This window comes from Baudoinia panamericana (assembly GCF_000338955.1).
Source record: "Baudoinia panamericana UAMH 10762 unplaced genomic scaffold BAUCOscaffold_6, whole genome shotgun sequence".
Lineage (NCBI taxonomy): Eukaryota > Fungi > Ascomycota > Dothideomycetes > Mycosphaerellales > Teratosphaeriaceae > Baudoinia > Baudoinia panamericana.
The window spans coordinates 1,073,684-1,090,326 of NW_006911262.1; the positions used below are offsets into that span (position 1 = coordinate 1,073,684).

Sequence of the window (16,643 nt, forward strand, 5' to 3'; positions counted from 1 at the left end):
TGAATGCGAGACATGAATGCACTTTTGTCTCAAATACCCGTCTTGCCACTGTTCACGTGTAAGAAGGCCGATGCCAACCAACGCCATCGCTCAGAGCAAGCATCATACAACGTGTAAGCATAGCCGAGCTCCAGAATGTCCATCGCAGCCTCGTGTCCTGCACCAACTCTCACTCGAGTCCTGTTATATCGCCCCGTGACTTTTCCGTGCAATGTAATACGTCAACAGCCCCAACCTGCCTTCCTCCGTCCCCTTGAATTCCTGCCAAAACTCCGTTTTGGAGCTCCCAAACAGCTCGAACAGATCACTAGCCAATTCAATATCCGCCTTCCTGACATCCGCGTCCGCATTATCAAGGTACTTCGCCGCCGCAGCCGTGAGGCGGACCTTGCGTTCGGCTCCAAGATCCATGGAGCGCGCCTTTGCCGACTCGAGCAGACGGCGGAGCGTAGCGAGCGCCATCGCCACGGAGCGAGCATGAGGTGAGCCTGATGAGACGAAGGCCATGGTCGCGTCAATGCAAGCCTCGGGCTCGGCTTGCTTGACAATGTCCTCGGCCGTTCTGTCGAGGTCGGCGGCAATGTGACTGTTCGTCTCGACACTGTGTCTGTATGCGAAGAGCGTGATGAGTGCCTTCGCGTACCAGGTCGCGGCTTCCTTGCGGTGGACCAACAATAGCGCTCTGACAGCTCCAAGAGCCTGCGCCTTCAGGCCGAGTGCCTTATGCTGCGGCTGCGAAAGTCGCGGGTCCTCGTCGAGAGTCTGTAGGAACTCCAGAAGCGCAGCCATCAACTCGTCGTACTTCTTGCCACCGTCCCAAATGTCAAGGTTACTCTTCGCCAGATCTTGAACGCGGCGGAAGCCATGCGCATCCAAAGTTTTCGTCCTGATCCGCTCAATGCCCGACGCCAGTAGTCTCCGACTTCTCAGCACTTCCGCGCGATCCTGCGGCATCTGCGTGGGCTGTGCAGCATGAGTCGGACTACCAGCCGGGCTAGCGCTCGACCCCTGGCTCTGCGTCGGACTCTGCACACGCACATTCTCGTTGACTTGAAGCTCACCTAGCACCTTTCTCTCCCCATCCACAGCTGTATCCGATGCATCGCCTGTGAACGGATCCTCGTAGATCTGAATCTGGTCTGGCTGAGGCGACGGTGCCGGCTTCCTCGAGCTGGATTGCTGCTGAGCAGCCTCCACGGCCTCGTCGATACCCATTAAACGCTCCCTCGGTGGTGAAACGGACCGTTCGAGCTTACCTCTGGCTTCTTCGAACATAGCTTTCAGCGGACTTCGAAAGGCCAGCGGGGACCGCGCTCGCTGTTGGCTGCTCTGCAGGTGAGGCATTACCATGGTAAATCCATCATCTTCGCTCACGGCAGGAATGCCGCTGTCGACTGACATAGTCTGGCCGAGAGCTGGTCGCTTGTGACCGAAACCGTTCGTAGATCGTTGCAAGGTGGGTAGAGGTCCACTACGAGGTATGACCATTGTAAGATCATCTTCCCACAGACTCCCAACATCCTCGCCAAGCATGCCGTTACTACTGCCTTTGCTACTCGGTCTAGCAACCTGAGCAGGCTCCGGCGCTGGATGTCCGTGTGGAAGCGCCGGACTTCGCTTGCTCGGACTACCGTTCGGACTCGCCACAGTCCCAGCAGTTTTCGCACGGCTTCTAGCCGCACTCGACGAGGGTATGGAAGTCTTCGATCCTGAAGCTCCCTTCGGCGGACTGTTCGTGGGACTGGCACTTGCCGGCGTTTCGGGCCGGAGCATGCGTCTTGCAGCGTACGGGTCTGCGGTCTGCGGGCGTGCTAACTCGGGTCTACGAGGACGCCTTACAGGACCGGACATCAACGAGCTCGGTTTCCGCGATGCTGGACTTTCTACCTTGGTATGTGTCTCAGAGACGGTTGATGCTGCAGACACGACTCTGTTCTCCTTTCTTAGCCTTGATTGCGCTCTGTTGGCACTATCCGTTGTCGTCTGAGTCCTTGGCTTTGCTGGAGAGATCGTAGCCATAGCCGAGTTCGGCCGGTCCGGCACTTTCCCAGCAGCTTTGGCCTTTCTCTGCTCAGCCAGCATTTCCCGCAAAGCCATTCTGCTGTTACCACCGGATCTTGTAGGGGCAGCAGCCGCACTGCTCTGTGATGCATGCAATAACGCATGCGGATTATTCGAATCCTTCTGTAACGCAGTTCTTGATTTCTCATCCAAAGACGCCATGATCTTCTCCGCCCGCTCCGGCCAAGTCTGTGCAAAGGTCCAATACACGCCGCGCATACCTTCCTTGACGGTCGGTTTGGCATCATCCAGTCCCTTTCGAATCGTCTTTTCCGCCAAATCCAACCCGCCTGAGCTTTCGAAGTGCGACTTGTAGCCCGCTTGCCTTCTGAGCACAATTTTGAGCCAATCAGGCACGCATTGCCGCGCCGATGCGTTCTTCTCCTGAGCTGCAGCCCAGATGTGCTGCATCATGCGAACATTGTGGGAGCAATTCTGAAAGATCGCTTCACTTGTAGTCCGTCCGTTCTGCGCAGCAATCGGCTTTGTCTGTGCGCTCATCTTAATGAAGTTCTGAAGCAGAATCTCGACATGAGCGTCCAGCGCCGGACCAAGCGTGCGCGCCAGTTCTTGCACCAGTTGCGAGCCATTTGTTGACATTGTCGTCCGGAGAGTGTTGGCTACTTTTAGTACACCGTCCAGGACACTTTTAAGGCCCGCCATAAAAGCGTGGTGGTACTCATTCGGCGCATTGCCTTTAAGAAGTCGCCGTAGCTTGAGTGTTGATCTATCTCTCAAAGTCCAGTTGTGCTCGTCCTCCTTGCCCTCGAAATGCGGTAGCATGTCTCGGAAGATCTCTTCCAATTCACGCTGCGAGTGCACATACAGCGGATCCATGGGCACGGTCTCCTGTGATGGTGGTTGGGCAGCTTCACTGTTGATGCTTTCCGCCAAATGTGCAACAGGGTCGAGTGCAGGCAGAGAGCGTGTAGAAGCACCGAGATCCATTTCAGTTTCATGTGCATGCGCGGTCTGCGGTCGTGAGGTAGATGTCGCGCCAATGTGCGACAATATTTGCGTCTCGATAGAATGTCTGACACCGTGCGCTTTCAGTTGCCGCTTGAGGTCCGCTTTGGCTCTTTCAGGGGCATCACTGAACAGCTCGATTAAAGCCGTCTTCGCCGCTTCGCGCACGCTACCGTCCGAGTCCTCTAGTCTCGCCACCATGGCTGAAACATAGCTCTTGAACGGCATAGACTCGTCCCTGTGCATTCTCACCACCCATTGCATGCCTGCCTCTTTAGCCCGCACATTCGACCCGCCAATCGCCTCCTCTCGAACAACGTGCTCCACATCCTGTGCAAGATACGGATACAATTCCGTCAACGCTTGCGATGCCGCATTCCGAACGGGTTCCTTCAGATCACCTAGTCGTTCCTGCAGCGCTGGTAGTAGCCTGGCCGCAACCTGCTCGATCGTCTGGCCCGATGCATCCTGAATCTTGAGCCGCTTAACCAAGTGTGCAAGCGCTGAGCAGGCGGAGAGGGCGAGCGAGGAAGATGTCTGCTGCGATATGGCCAGCTTCAGGCCTTCAACAATAGAAGGAATCGCCGCTTCAGGGCAGCGACTGTGCTTGACGGAAGACTTGAGCTGATTCAGGGCGTCAAGCTTGGCTTCTGATGGCGCCGCTGGCCTCTTCAACACACTCAACAGGTTCGCCGCCTGCGCCTCCATCGCCGCCATGTGCCTTGTCGGAGAACGAGATGTTGCCAGTTAATCGCGCGTTCATGCATGCAGCGCGTTGGCACGGCACCACCCAGGCCTAGCGTGAACGACCAAGCAGGGATGCGCCCATGTCTGTGCTGCGAGATGCCATGCAGCAGTTTGTGGGGTGCTTGACTGACACGTGACCGTCAACAAAGTCGACTCAAACTCTCTAATCAATGATCTGTGAGGTGTGTGGTCGCTCTCATAATTAAGGCTGGGCTGTCGAGGGTCGAAATGCAAAGAAAGGCGGCATCACATACATTCAATGCTTACATCGATCGTCGCACTCAAATTGGCCATACCTGGCCCAAGCGCTTCGGCTGATATGCCTTGCCTTACCAGCTGCATCCTTCTGTTCGGTGTCGCATAGAGCTGTCCTATATATCCAGCTAGGAAGATCTATCCATGCCCGTGGTTCCTGTCTACTTCCAAACAGCCATGCCGCCCACCTCTCGACCCTCAGATGCTCCCACTAGCAACCCTCCCTCTCTCCTCAAGCACAAGTTCCCTCTACCCAAGCTCAGATTACATCTCGAACATATTGCCCACGATGGCTCCGCAATCTTTCTCTCAAACGTCAAAGGCAACGAGGACCTCGAGTACCTCGTCCAGACCACCCTCGACCTGCTCTACAACTCCGACTCCATTCGGCCAGATACGCGCTCCATAACGTTCGTTCTACGGGAGTTTGACGGTCTCGCATACACCACCGGCACGGATCTGGACGACGACCACAAGGAAATGCACTTCAATCTCAACTACATTACCAACGTAAAGGGAGACGTCAGACATGAGCTTCTGGGCGTGCTATGTCACGAGCTCGTGCACTGCTTCCAGTGGAACGCCGAGGGCACCTGCAACGGTGGACTAATAGAAGGGATCGCAGACTACGTTCGTCTAAACGCAGGTCTGTCGGCGAAGCACTGGCGGCAGGAAGCTGGAGGCAGCTGGGATGGTGGGTATCAGCACACTGGCTACTTCTTGCAGTATTTGGAAGACAGATTCGGAGCGGGGACGGTCAAGAGGATCAACGATGGGTTGAGGAAGGGACAGTACAACGAGGAGAGGCTGTTCGCACAGTGCTGTGGTGGGCAGAAGGTAGATGAGCTGTGGAAGCAGTATAGGGAGGAGTTGAAAACGAAGGAAACTGTTGGGGAGGGCGGTGCAGGCACGAAGACCGAGGAAGCGAGGACGATACCTACAGATACGCCGCTGGGACCGCAAGTAGAGAAGCACGGAGAAGACGTGAAGAGGAGCGAATCGGATTGAGAGCCGCATTCGATATTATTACGACCCCTTCACGATTTATGCTCGAAACCTCCGCTCTGTCTGGGTCTGCCTGGCTCTATGTCTAGACATGTATTTACTCTGTATGTCACCGCAACAGGCGCCGATCGGTCTACTTCTGCTTTTGCAACGCTAGCATACTGCTGCGAAGCGTCGTTGAGATAGGCAAGGCCGCGCTCCTCAACTGAATCCGGTTTCAGCGGTGAAAGACATCGACCGAGCCCCAGCATCTCAATATCGGCGCGGACGCTTGTACGAATCGCTCCACCTCGTTGCTCCGCGGCGCTTGTGTCGTTGTCCCTTGCAACGTGAATGGAATGAACTATGGCTCAGGCTTCGCCGCGATGCCTGTCAAGGATACACCGTGGCTTTTCCGGACAGTCTTTGAGAGTCGACCTTGCGATAGCGGCTCGAAAGTCGAAGACTTTATCAGCCCACAACGTCAATGATCACCTCGTCATGAACACCTCAGGAAAGATCACTCGCAACTCCTCCAAATTCTGGATTTGGTAATCAGCCACCGGCTTCTCCGGCGCTTTGGACGATGGCTCAACCAGATGCGCAGCCTTCCAGCCGAATTTCTTCGCACCTACAACATTAAGCGCAGAGTCATCGACGAAATAGCACGCTTCCAAATTGCTTGCTCCCGACTCCCGCATCGCGCGCTCGTACATCTCCTGTCTCGGCTTACATATCAGCGTCTTGGCGGCGTAATCGCAGAAAGTGATACCCTCGAACAGATCTTCGATGCCTAACAGTCGAACGACCCGTCGTCCGTGCGTGATATAAGCATTCGTGAACAGCCACAGCTTGACATTATCGCGATCAATGTCTTCGAGCAATTTCCGCAACTTAGGATCTGGCTTGATGATGTCTTCCAGCGGCAATGCATCGTCGACCTTGGCGTTGTATTCTAAAGGGTCGACCTTGTGGTGGCGAACAAGTCCTTCAATTGCCAGGCCATAGTCCTTGTAGTAGCGCTGATGCAGTTCCGCGGCGTCGTCGGGCGACAATGAAAGATGTGTTTGGAAGTAGGCGTCGATGAGTTCGGACATCTTTTCGTGAATGGCGTAGGATTTGGGATAGAGACAGTTGTCTATGTCGAAGAAGAATGTTTTCCTTTTGGATTGCGCTAAGCCGTTCGCCACGCCATTTGACGGACCGTTCATTGCCATGTCGGCAGGCACAAGATCACTTCTGAATGGGAAAAGGTACAGTATGTCATTAATACCAACACCTAAGCGTTCAACATTCAATGCAGTTTCCATGACATGCATGACTAGCGGCGGCCCGAGACAGCTTGGCCCGTGCTCCCTGGTTCCGATCTTCTACACAATAACTCCTTTCTTCGCCGTCAACACTGCACCAACATCAGTGACTGCACAGCTGTTTCTGACAAGCGGGTGCTCATGGAGCAATGATGTACTGAGCATCGCACTCGCATCGTGCCAGAGAATGTTTGCCACCGCACATTGTTGAGGTGTAAGAGTACCGGAGACGCACACATGGCTGCCAGCGTAAGCGCTGTTAGACCATCAGCGTATACCAATGGCACCACCACACCCTCTCCTGCAGAGGATGTGGAGTTGACGACGCAGCTCCTGAAACTGCAGGATGTCGTACTTGCTGGAGAGCATCCGCAGTTCAAGCTGCCGCGGACAGCTATAGAGCAGCTCAAAGCAGCATCAATCGTGCCTGAAGTGGCTGCTAATCACTCAGCTTATGCTACTAATAACGCGTCGACATCAGTTACACAACCTAATGGCCTACCTGGTCTGCACACGCCTGTTCCGACTTCTCCTGGGCTCGATCCCATCTTCCTTCAGAAATCTCCTAGTCTCGTAAGAGCAGAAAGAGCGCTCAAGCGCAAACGTATCGAAGATGACCTGCAGCTACAGTGTGAGCAACGCAAGCAGGCACGTGGCGGACATGATGCTCCCGAGGGCTCGCACATCAACCTCGACCAAGTGCTCAAAGAGGCTCTGGATCGTGTGAAGCCTGTTTCGGGCCTGAAGCCAGAGAAGGCGGCAAGCGTGAGCTCCTTCGATGAGAATGATTATTACTCAAGTCGCGCTCCCAGCCCATGGTCGTCGAACGCCAGTAGTAGCAAAGGCTCTGACAAAGGCGCAGGTGCCTTTACGGCCGACTTCGAGCGTCTCGATCCGCGTGTGCCACACACTGCTCTCGCTGAGTCTTCTCGTTCTGCTCAAAAGCGTGCTGTCCCGTCTACTACTTTACATGCAGCCAAGCGTTCACGTCACGCAGCGTATGATGCCATGAACGATGACGATTACGAGCCTGAAGACGCTGAAGACGAAGATGATGAGTACATTCCACCTGATGCTTCGGCTTTCGATAGTGCCAGACCGGACATTGCGGGTGCACGTACTACAGCTCACGTGACGCCGCCAGAGGATGACAATTCGGACTACGAGCCTGGAGAGATCACTCAGGAAAGTGCTGTGCCAACGCCTTACCAGCACCTCAGTCATGCGGCCCAGCCACCGGCCCAAGTCCCTGTTTTTCGTAACCATTTGAGCCACATTGCTGCTCCGCAGCCAAGTCGGGTCTCACCTCTGACCACCACGAAAAGCTCCAACATTGAGCTGGAACTCGTTAACGGGAAGCCGGAAGTTGTGCGTCCGAAGCCTCAACATCGCACCTCAATACGAGAGCGGGTTTCATCCGCGTCGCCATCCGCTGCTGGTCCTGGTGGCAAGAGGAACAAGCAGCGCAACAAGAAGCGCAAGAGGGACGTGAACCTGCACGAGCCAAGCAAGAAGCAAAAGAGGCGTCCGGAAAGGTTCGAGCGCGAACGCGATCGACGTGACCAGAACGGCGGCCGCTCACCCATGGCTCTAGCCGAACCGGAGCCCTACATCAAAGACGAGCCTGTCTCCCCGCCACCCTTTGCGCCGGACGTGCCCGAAGTGCCGCACTATCAGCCACAGTATAGACCAGCTCCACTGCCTGCCGGAACCATGCCACCTCGTCAAGCTCCCGCCGCGCAATACACTACTGCTGAGCCTACTACCCCTGGAATGCGGTATCGGCACAACGGAGTCCCTCCTCTACCCCACGACGCAAGGGTGGCATCTCCGGGTGCTCATCGTCCGATTCAACGGGACACGCAAGACCTTAGACGTGTCGCAAGCTTGCATTACGCACACAGGCCTGCTTCTCCACCTCAGCCGACCTACTCTCCCGTTGCTCCGTATCGATCCGCGTCCATGGCCTACAGTGCTCGACCGCCAACGCACGGGAACGAGGCTCAGCCATCGGTACAATACGTCCGCGATGTACCGTCGCCAGCCCTAGTGCAGTACAGCAATCTGCAAAGCCAACCCGCAGCGGCTCCACCCCCGAAGAAGCGCATCATATACGTGGACCAATACGGCAACAGGTACGAACCAGTCGAGCCTGCGACGGCACCCGTCTCCGCGCGAGCTTCTGTTGGACCTGTCGAACGCCGCCCAGTGCCGCCGTCTGAGTATGAGCGAGCACCAAGCCGCATGTCGAATGCAGGCGACGCATATCAAGCAAGCCGCTTCAGGCTGGTCGACCGTGCCGGCATGCCACCTCCGCCGCCACCGCCCCTTAGCCGCAGAGCTGAGCAGCCCGTCGAGTATGTGGATCAGTATGGTCGTCCCGTTCCCGCGTACAGCACAAGGCCTGCAGAGCCAGTCAACTATGCCCCAGCTCCCACCTCTCCGGTATACGAAGTACCCCGGTATGGCACGATGCCGCCGCCAGCTCCGTATGAGCGCACATCGCCGGTCTATCACGCATACCCGCAGTACCAGCCGGCACCACCTGCAGCTGAACCTCTTACGGCACCAACCTCGTCAACTATTCTCCATTCGCGCCCCCGGCACGAGGCGATGCCACCACCTCCCGCGCCAATGGTGGCGCCTCGTCTCCAGGAGAGCTCTCCGGTTTACCAAGCGCCTCCACGCGGCTACAGTGCACATCCAGAAGCGCTACCGCAAGTCGCCTCGAATTACGTACGTCAGGGAAGCATGGCGCCTGTACAGTACTTGCCCCGCGACATGGCTCCGCCTCCGCAGCCGGCATCGGTGCGTGCAATGAGCGTCGCGCCGAGCACGGAGTATGGAGGACCGTTGCAACAGCCTGCCTATGCCTACCCAACACAGCAATCGGTTAGGTATGTAGACCAGTATGGACGAGAGCTTCAGCCGGCCCCGGAGTATACGAGGCAAGGGACTGTGGCGAGGTATTGAGGGTGCTGTGATATGGGCTTGGAGATGACGAGAGAGGGACATTGTAGGTTGGGACGTTGCGGACAGTAGCTAATCGTGCGGACCTACTTCGCATATGCTATCACGAGACATTGGTAGCTTCCAGCTTACCAAACAGCGCAGAGTAATACTCCACATGAACGGAATGTACACTACCACTTGCTCTATCGCAGTGTTTGAGTCATGACCAATAAAGAGCTACCTTACGCTCCCTTTCCTGCTGCGTCCGCGCTCTGTCACAGAGTGCACACAACACACGTCGTGGATCCTTCCACGCTGAGCAGGGAATGCCGTGCACAGTCAGCACGACCCGCAAATAGCAGATGTAGCGTGCCTAGACCGTTGCATGTCTCATATGCCCTGGTGTACCCACGTGAGGCGGTTGTCGCAAGAAAGGACGAGACGGCGCCAACAAACCGGTTACACCAGGGGACGAAGCTGGTCTGTAGTCCTTGATTACGATGCGAGACTGCTGCACGGCATCTCTGTGTGTCCCCATGGGGGGGTGATATGGCAGGACCAGACACAGCAGGTGATGAGACGACCTCTCCGCGCGGAAGCAGCCGCTTAGCGAGAAATGCTCCGCATTAAGGTTTAGTCAGTCGGGTTGGTGTTCCGAAATGCCATCCTTCGCTTTGTGTAATCAATCCCTCATTTGCACCGTAGCAGGGTTTCCACAAGGTACAGGTTGTGTGGACAAGTATAAGCCTACACTCAACGATGCTCGAGCGCCGCGTGGTGTAAGGGAGGGGGGGCTGTCATCCGAGGCACTTGGTCGTGGAACTGGTCGTGCTTTGCGTTCTTCCTGAGCCTATTTTGGCATCCGAGGCGGGAGAGCGAGCCGAAACAGAACTACGGCTCAGCCAAGCCAAACCCGTGCCATCTTGCTGTGACAATCCCAAGTTGCAGCTGGTGACTGCAGCATCACCGACTGTCATTGCGCTGCTGTGCGTTGCGCAGCGTTGAGGAAGAGTGTTGTCGAGGTGCTGGAGTGTGTGTGTAAGGGCTGATTGCGTGTGGGAAGCTCGAATACGAGGACGGTCAGCGAAGAGTTGGGGCGCAGTGTTGCCATTACGCTATCGACTTGGTGGATGTGGCAGCAAGGCCTGCACAGCTTCTAACGAACCAAAAGAGGGGTGTTATTCGAGCAATCATCGTCCATCGAACGGTGAGGAGATTTTGCAACAACATACTCTCCGAAGATGGCAGCGGCCATGGTGGACTCCCCGGCCGCATACCAGGAAATGGACGATCAAAATGAGGTGGTGTTCCCGTGCAAGGGTACGTATAGATATGGCCTGTATACAGCTGGCAGAACGAATGCTGATGTGCATGATCTTGTTATGGCAGGTTGTGGAGAGATCTTGGTAAGTCACACTCACGGCCTAGAGTCGGACGTTACTGACGGTCATCGTGTACAGGAAGAAGGGAAGGTACGACGATAGACAGTACGGCTTGCTATTGTTGGCTGAGGGTATTGACGAGATCCAGGCATTCGAACTTGCCGGCAACCGATGGCATATTGACTGCTTCCGATGTGTACGCATCTCTAAACTGTACATGTCAACTAAGGCATACTGACTCGGTCCCACCAGAATACATGCGGAACACTACTCGACTCCGATGCGAACCTGCTCTTGCTCGGCGACGGCTCCCTCATCTGTAACAATTGCACATATAGCTGCAACGCCTGCGGCAACAAGATCGAGGATTTGGCGATATTGACCGGAGATCAAGCCTTTTGCGCAAGCTGCTTTAGGTGTCGCAACTGCAAGCGGAAGATCGAAAACCTGCGCTATGCGCGCACGTCTCAGGGGATCTTCTGCATGAGCTGCCACGAGAGCTTGATGGCCCGGCGGCGGAAGAAGGCTAAGACTACACGACAGCCACAAACAGGAGCCAATGGAGGCGCGCCGGCTGTTGAGAAAGCTCTGCCTTCGTTGCCACCCGGCGCAGCCACGCAGAGTGCTTTTTCGCCCGATTTGGAGACGCCCGAGTCGGATGTGCAGGTAGAGACGCCTGGCCCACCACCTCCACGGCACCAGCAGCCGCTGTTGAGAAAGGAGCCATCGCCAAGCAGCTACAACAGAGATGTGTCTCCGTTGTCGGACGAGTCACGCAGAGGTGGGTTCAGATGTGCAATAAGGTAGAAGCGGATAGCAGTCGCTGACATCTAATCGACAGACGGCCCCACTCTGCCAGCAAGTACTTACGGCTCCCACAGACCGTCCTATGTCTCCGAAGCAACAGAGGATGGGGAGGAGCGTGGCTTCTTGCCGATGGCTTTCGACCCGACACCAGCACCAGGGCCGCCACCCACAATACCTCGAAAGCAGGTCCCACGACCACCTGACCCGTCGCCTCCACCGCAGAATGAGGCTAGGCTAGGACGTGATTATTTCTCAGGGAAGCTTTCGGCCAAAGGGGCTCATCGGGAAGCCTTGCGCGAAGACAGATCGCCTTCAACTAGATCAATCTCCACAGAACGTGAACCCGAGAAGAGGCAGGAGCAGGCGAAGACAAGCCCACACATTCTCTACCAAGACAAAGGTAGAACGACCAAGAAGCGAGATGGGTCCGGTACAAATACTCCCGCACCCACCGCAGCATCGCCTGTAATGGTAACTGCGCCAGAAGCTAGGCCAGACCGACCGAAGCCACAGCACAACGATACCACATCTTTCACCTTGCATCGCAATGCAAGCTTCAAACTGCAAGAAGTGCCGAAGGCGCGAAAAGCGGAGCAGCGAAGCAGTTTCAATGCCGAGAACAAGTCACCCGTCCCTCTACTGCCCTTGGACACCCAACCTGGTGATGTGAAGGAGAAGGAGTCAACAGTGTCACCGATCTCGGTCGACTCTATTGGCTCGGGCGTCAATCCATTCGACGATCCAAAGCGCAGAGACGGCGCACCTACAAGTGCGGCGCCACCGCCACCAAAGCACGCAGACAGACCTTTGCGTGGAGATTCGCTTACAGCAAGCCAGCAGAGACCATCTGCACCTTCAACGGAACCGTCGACACCAGCCACCGTACCTGCACCAAGCACTGTGACGACACAGACGATTGCGCCGGACCATCATCGAAAGAGCTCTGCATCATCCGCGCCATTCTCGTTTAGCGACGCACACAGCACTTTGGGGCCGGACAATAGCCGATCAACTTCTGTGGACTCGCCGCAGCCTCGCAGCAGCTTCGAAGCGCCTCCTCCGCGAAACTCCAGTAGACTCACTGCGCCTTCGAAACCACTCAATGGCGAGTTCGCGGTGCCACGACTACCTCCACCCCCACCACCGCCTCCTGAGACGCGACACAGGAACAACGACTCCATCAGCACAATGCAGAGCGTGGATGTGCGATCGGACGGTCACTTGTCACCATCACTCCGTAGTGCCGGCCTGCCGAAGCACAGCGCTGAAGGCACCTTCTCCATGGAGGAAGAGATGGCACGCATACTGCGCGGAGACAGGAAAGAGCACAGAGACGTCGACGCTGGCCATTCATCAGTCCTGCGTCGGGTTTCCAATGCGGTGAAGCATGGCAGGAGCTTCAGCGATCGAGGCGCAATGGCAGCCAAGTCGCCCGCAAATGGCTCGCTGGAGATAAGCTCGCCGATGAGCATTGGTAGTCCAAGCATCTCATCGCCGAACAAAGAGCCGCTTGAGCAGCTAAGATCGCAGAATAGAAGACAAGCGCAGCGGATCGCGGAGCTTGAGGCGGAGAGAGCGGCGATGGAGGAGCGGCTCAACCAGTCCGCAGAAATCAAGGCCGCGACCAGCGAGCTGCAGCAGAAGCGGAACACACTGGTTGACTTGGACACGCAACGCGAAATGGTTGTTGCTGAGCTGGAAAGCATGACTGCGCATCTACAGAAGGCCAAGGACAGCAATCAGCGGCTGGACTTGCAACCGCTGCAGGCCGACATTCTGCGAGACTTCGCGGAGCGACTGCAAAGACTGAAAGACTCGATGACCAAACAAATCGAGGAACTGATGCGTCAGCGTAATGAGTTGACGAGTGAGATTGGCACATTGATCCAGATGAAGGATAAGGGTTTCCAGGAGTACGAAGCGCTTACCGGCCGGAACCACCAGCTACTTGAAATGAACAATCAGCTTGTACACGGCCTTCAGGAGACATACCGAGCGAACCGTGGAGCAAACGGTGCTGCAGCGGTCGCCGGTGCAGCCAATGGGCTTGGCATCTACCATCCAGGGGCAAGGCTGGAAACACCTGGACCGTCTGACGTGCGCAATCTGAGTCTGGTAGGCACTGACTCTTCAGTACCGAACATTCTGCACGAGACCGAAGCCGAACCAGCCACAGTACTCGACGCGCCACAAGTCGTCAACATCCGCAAGGGCGGCCAAGCCAAGAAATTCAACTGGCGCAAGGGAGGCGGCGCAGTGGCTCGTAACGTTGCCAAGGGCATCAAGGGCACGTTCGCCGGCGAAAGCAGTGTGCGCGGCAAGGAGATTGGCGCGCCGTATAGTGCGACCGACATCGGGACGCCATACGGTCAAATGCCGCAGCAGAACTTGCCAGGCAGTGATCAGAACAGTTTGAATGGCAAGCAGAGCGTGGAGACCAAGCCTGGAGCTGGTTTCGGCTTCTTCTCGACCCCGAAGGCCACGGGGGGACTGAAGGCGGGACAGATGGGCAGCATGAAGAATAGCAGTAGCACGAACCTCGCCGTTACGTCTACTGACCCAACAGGTAAGGCGCCCGTTCATGACGTTAAATGTGCATGGGAAGCTGACAATACTACAGTCCTCTTCGGTTCGGATCTCGAAGCGCGCTGCGAGCACGAGAAGCGCATGATCCCCTCCATCGTCACCCGCTGCATCGCCGAAGTGGAGCGGCGCGGCATGGACGTCGAAGGCGTCTACCGCAAGTCCGGCGGCTCCGGCCAAGTCAAATCCGTGCAGCAAGGCTTCGAGAAGGACGGCAACTACGACCTCTCCGACCCCGACTTGGACATCCACGCCGTGACGAGCGCCCTGAAGCAGTACTTTAGGAAATTGCCGACGCCGCTCATCACGTACGACGCCTACGACTCCCTGCTCGAGGCGGGCCAAATGAGCGACGGCGAGAAGCAGGCGTATCACCTGCGGCTTGCAGTGGCAGATCTGCCGGAGCATCACCGGAATTGTCTGGAGTATCTCGTCCAGCATTTGGTCAGGGTGATGGCGCATGAGAGCGACAATCTCATGACGCCGTTGAATCTGGCGGTGGTGTTTGCGCCGACGATCATGCGGCCGTTGAGCATTGAGAGGGAGATGAGTGATATGCAGGCGCAGCGTATGGCTGTGCAGGCATTGCTCGAGCAGCACGAGGCTATCTTCGACGCAGACGAGTAGAAGGTGCGCCCCTCGCGTTGCTGTTCTGAATTCTAGGCTGAATGTATGGATTATGGCGCAAGATCTGGGGTTTGAAGGGCGTGGCGTTGAAACGGCAAGGTTATGGCTTGACTTTCCAGATTGGCAGAGCCGTTGGTTGACCGGGCATGCAATGAGCGATATACCACCTGCTTGTTGTCTTCTCGAGCGTGCACCGGACATTGGACAGTTGCTGGCTTGAGAGGATGTGAGATTGACGCAGCGTAGTAGACTTTTTCGTAACAGAACCACAAAGCCGTTCGCTTCGTCAAGTGGATCTAGTTGCTTTTACTGCTACGGCTCGCACGTTTGTAGTCGGTCCATGTGTAGGACAACCTCGACTGCATCTCGGACTGCTCGTCAGGTAGTCCGGAACCGTCGAAATATCGACCCTAAAACGTATCATCATCGGTATTGAACACTCTACGCACAACACTTGGACTCGGCTCCTCGATGAAGTCATTGTCCGCTTCAATTTCATCCGTAGCGTCCGCTCCAGCAGTCAGAAGCAGCTCCTCGACGATCCGCTTACTAGCCTCTCGCGCTGGCGTCTGCAGAAGCCTGCTTTGCGGGACGTGGAATGACATGGTTTTGGGCGGGCTAATGTCCACTTCGTCGTCGCTTTCGCCCTCGAAGAATGTGTGCGAAGTCCGGTCCTTACTCGCCGTGTACGCCTTGTCTTCGGGACTGAAGAGTCTGCGACCTGTGGAAGTGGTTGGCAATGCATGGCCAGTTTTGCCACGCGCCGGCGTCAGGACGGAGACGCCTGGCAAGCGAGGTGCCTTCGCGGGCAAGAAAATGTTGCTTCGAAGCTCAGGTGCGGCCACTGCTGGTGATGACTCCGGCGAGTCGTCCCAAGGTACCGTTCGAGTTGTGGTTGCTGGCGTTGGCGCTACAGCTTGGGGACGCTCTTGGCGTCGCTGAGTGTGCGGAGTTGCCTGGACGCGGTAGTTCTTGTCCAGGATACGATGCAGCAAAGGATCGTTGTTTGTGCGCATCGCTGAAGGCTTGAATGTCGAGTTGGGTTCGAAAGGTGAAGAGTCCTCATACAGGTTCGGCTGTCGGCCAGGTGTGCTTGGCGCATCCGACGACGGTGGCAAAGCTTTCGGATTCTTGCCTGTGTACTTTCTCGGCGAAGGGGAAAGGAGTGGCTGAGCTGGCTTTGAAGCTTCTGCTTTGCTCGTCGAGCCAGCCTTCTTGGACGTGGAAGGGGCGAGTTGTGGCGTTGAATGTACCCCAGTGACCTGAGTAGGCGAGTCTACGGGGAAATCTTCATCATTGTCGTGAATGTCTGCACCGGCCTTTGAACGGATATCTGAGGCGTCAGATGTCTCCAGTTCAGTTGTTGTCTCGTTATGCGAAACATCATCGTCGGCAGGAGCTTCCTCGTAACCGCTTAAGCTGACGTTTGCCTGTCGAAGCATTAGCGTCGATTCTGAAGATGGAAATGGTCGTGATCCTTGAGATTGTTCCAGCATACCGATGCTTCGAAGAACTGTTTCCAGAACTACGGTACAAACCCAAGTCAGCATTGGTAAGAGGCCGCGTATGCACAACCCTCGTTGTACCTTCGAACCCTCCCAGACTTCGTTGCTATGCTTCGCATACTGCTCAACTACGGGCAGTATGCTACTAGTGACGATGCGATGCGCTGCCAAATATCAGCAGCAAGACAGAGGTCGTCCCGTCAGCGACTACACACCTTTGCTGAAGTTCGAGTCAATTTCCTGTAGCGTCAGTGTGATGCTCTGCTCGAGTCTCTCAAGTTCCTCATAGAGGGTCAGGTTACGTGAGGATTGCCGAGACATGTCTACAATACTCCGACCTCCCACTGTTCTGCTGTTCCCGTAGTACACTTCACTGGCGGGAGACGCGTACAGCGGAACGCGTATCAATGATCTTGGAATCGAGCCCCACTTGACGTCTAGACAGCCAATCGCCGTACCTTCCT

The 16,643-nt window shown here is 56.1% G+C and overlaps 7 protein-coding genes across 7 annotated transcripts; 3 read left to right on the plus strand and 4 right to left on the minus strand.

The window, feature by feature from the left end:
- Positions 1–201: 201 nt before the first annotated feature.
- On the minus strand, positions 202–3,735 carry BAUCODRAFT_54026 (uncharacterized protein; the record flags this gene model as incomplete). The annotated part of the gene is made up of 2 exons (XM_007678041.1): positions 202–1,394; positions 1,614–3,735. Coding segments are annotated over 2 exons (3,315 nt in total), but the record flags the coding sequence as incomplete, so codon positions are not given.
- Positions 3,736–4,227: 492 nt separating this feature from the next.
- Positions 4,228–4,914, plus strand: BAUCODRAFT_47939 (uncharacterized protein; the record flags this gene model as incomplete). The annotated part of the gene is made up of 1 exon (XM_007678023.1): positions 4,228–4,914. A coding segment is annotated over one exon (687 nt), but the record flags the coding sequence as incomplete, so codon positions are not given.
- A 138-nt stretch (positions 4,915–5,052) lies between these two features.
- On the minus strand, positions 5,053–5,395 carry BAUCODRAFT_485073 (uncharacterized protein). Its single transcript, XM_007678434.1, has one exon. The coding sequence runs from the start codon at positions 5,283–5,285 to the stop codon at positions 5,067–5,069; it is 219 nt and encodes a 72-aa protein (XP_007676624.1). The 5' UTR covers positions 5,286–5,395; the 3' UTR covers positions 5,053–5,066.
- Positions 5,396–5,504: 109 nt separating this feature from the next.
- On the minus strand, positions 5,505–6,224 carry BAUCODRAFT_69425 (uncharacterized protein; the record flags this gene model as incomplete). Its single annotated transcript, XM_007678058.1, has 1 exon — positions 5,505–6,224. One exon carries the CDS (start codon positions 6,222–6,224, stop codon positions 5,505–5,507), a length of 720 nt encoding a protein of 239 aa, XP_007676248.1.
- A 189-nt stretch (positions 6,225–6,413) lies between these two features.
- On the plus strand, positions 6,414–9,776 carry BAUCODRAFT_34041 (uncharacterized protein). The gene has a single exon (XM_007677947.1). The coding sequence runs from the start codon at positions 6,561–6,563 to the stop codon at positions 9,294–9,296; it is 2,736 nt and encodes a 911-aa protein (XP_007676137.1). The 5' UTR covers positions 6,414–6,560; the 3' UTR covers positions 9,297–9,776.
- Positions 9,777–10,347: 571 nt separating this feature from the next.
- Positions 10,348–14,879, plus strand: BAUCODRAFT_485155 (uncharacterized protein). Its single transcript, XM_007678435.1, has 6 exons — positions 10,348–10,595; positions 10,665–10,681; positions 10,736–10,853; positions 10,910–11,438; positions 11,499–14,030; positions 14,085–14,879. The coding sequence occupies exons 1-6, from the start codon at positions 10,572–10,574 to the stop codon at positions 14,672–14,674; spliced, it is 3,810 nt and encodes a 1,269-aa protein (XP_007676625.1). The 5' UTR covers positions 10,348–10,571; the 3' UTR covers positions 14,675–14,879.
- Positions 14,880–14,888: 9 nt separating this feature from the next.
- Positions 14,889–16,559, minus strand: BAUCODRAFT_108492 (uncharacterized protein). The gene is made up of 5 exons (XM_007678436.1): positions 16,395–16,559; positions 16,261–16,343; positions 16,173–16,199; positions 15,435–16,104; positions 14,889–15,371 (listed from the first exon to the last, which is right to left on the minus strand). Exons 1-5 carry the CDS (start codon positions 16,498–16,500, stop codon positions 15,085–15,087), a joined length of 1,173 nt encoding a protein of 390 aa, XP_007676626.1. The 5' UTR covers positions 16,501–16,559; the 3' UTR covers positions 14,889–15,084.
- Between the last annotated feature and the right edge of the window lie 84 nt (positions 16,560–16,643).

Excerpts from the sequence above, each read along its gene's own strand:
- BAUCODRAFT_485073 (XM_007678434.1), bottom strand. The coding sequence starts at position 5,285 with ATGCTGGGGCTCGGTCGATGTCTTTCACCGCTGAAACCGGATTCAGTT.
- BAUCODRAFT_34041 (XM_007677947.1), top strand. The coding sequence starts at position 6,561 with ATGGCTGCCAGCGTAAGCGCTGTTAGACCATCAGCGTATACCAATGGC.
- BAUCODRAFT_485155 (XM_007678435.1), top strand. The coding sequence starts at position 10,572 with ATGAGGTGGTGTTCCCGTGCAAGG. Across the intron at positions 10,854-10,909 it reads ATATTGACTGCTTCCGATGT|AATACATGCGGAACACTACT; the intron begins GTACGCATCTCT and ends CGGTCCCACCAG. Across the intron at positions 14,031-14,084 it reads TACGTCTACTGACCCAACAG|TCCTCTTCGGTTCGGATCTC; the intron begins GTAAGGCGCCCG and ends ACAATACTACAG.
- BAUCODRAFT_108492 (XM_007678436.1), bottom strand. The coding sequence starts at position 16,500 with ATGTCTCGGCAATCCTCACGTAACCTGACCCTCTATGAGGAACTTGAG. Across the intron at positions 16,344-16,394 it reads TGACTCGAACTTCAGCAAAG|CGCATCGCATCGTCACTAGT; the intron begins GTGTGTAGTCGC and ends GATATTTGGCAG. Across the intron at positions 16,105-16,172 it reads AACAGTTCTTCGAAGCATCG|GCAAACGTCAGCTTAAGCGG; the intron begins GTATGCTGGAAC and ends ATGCTTCGACAG.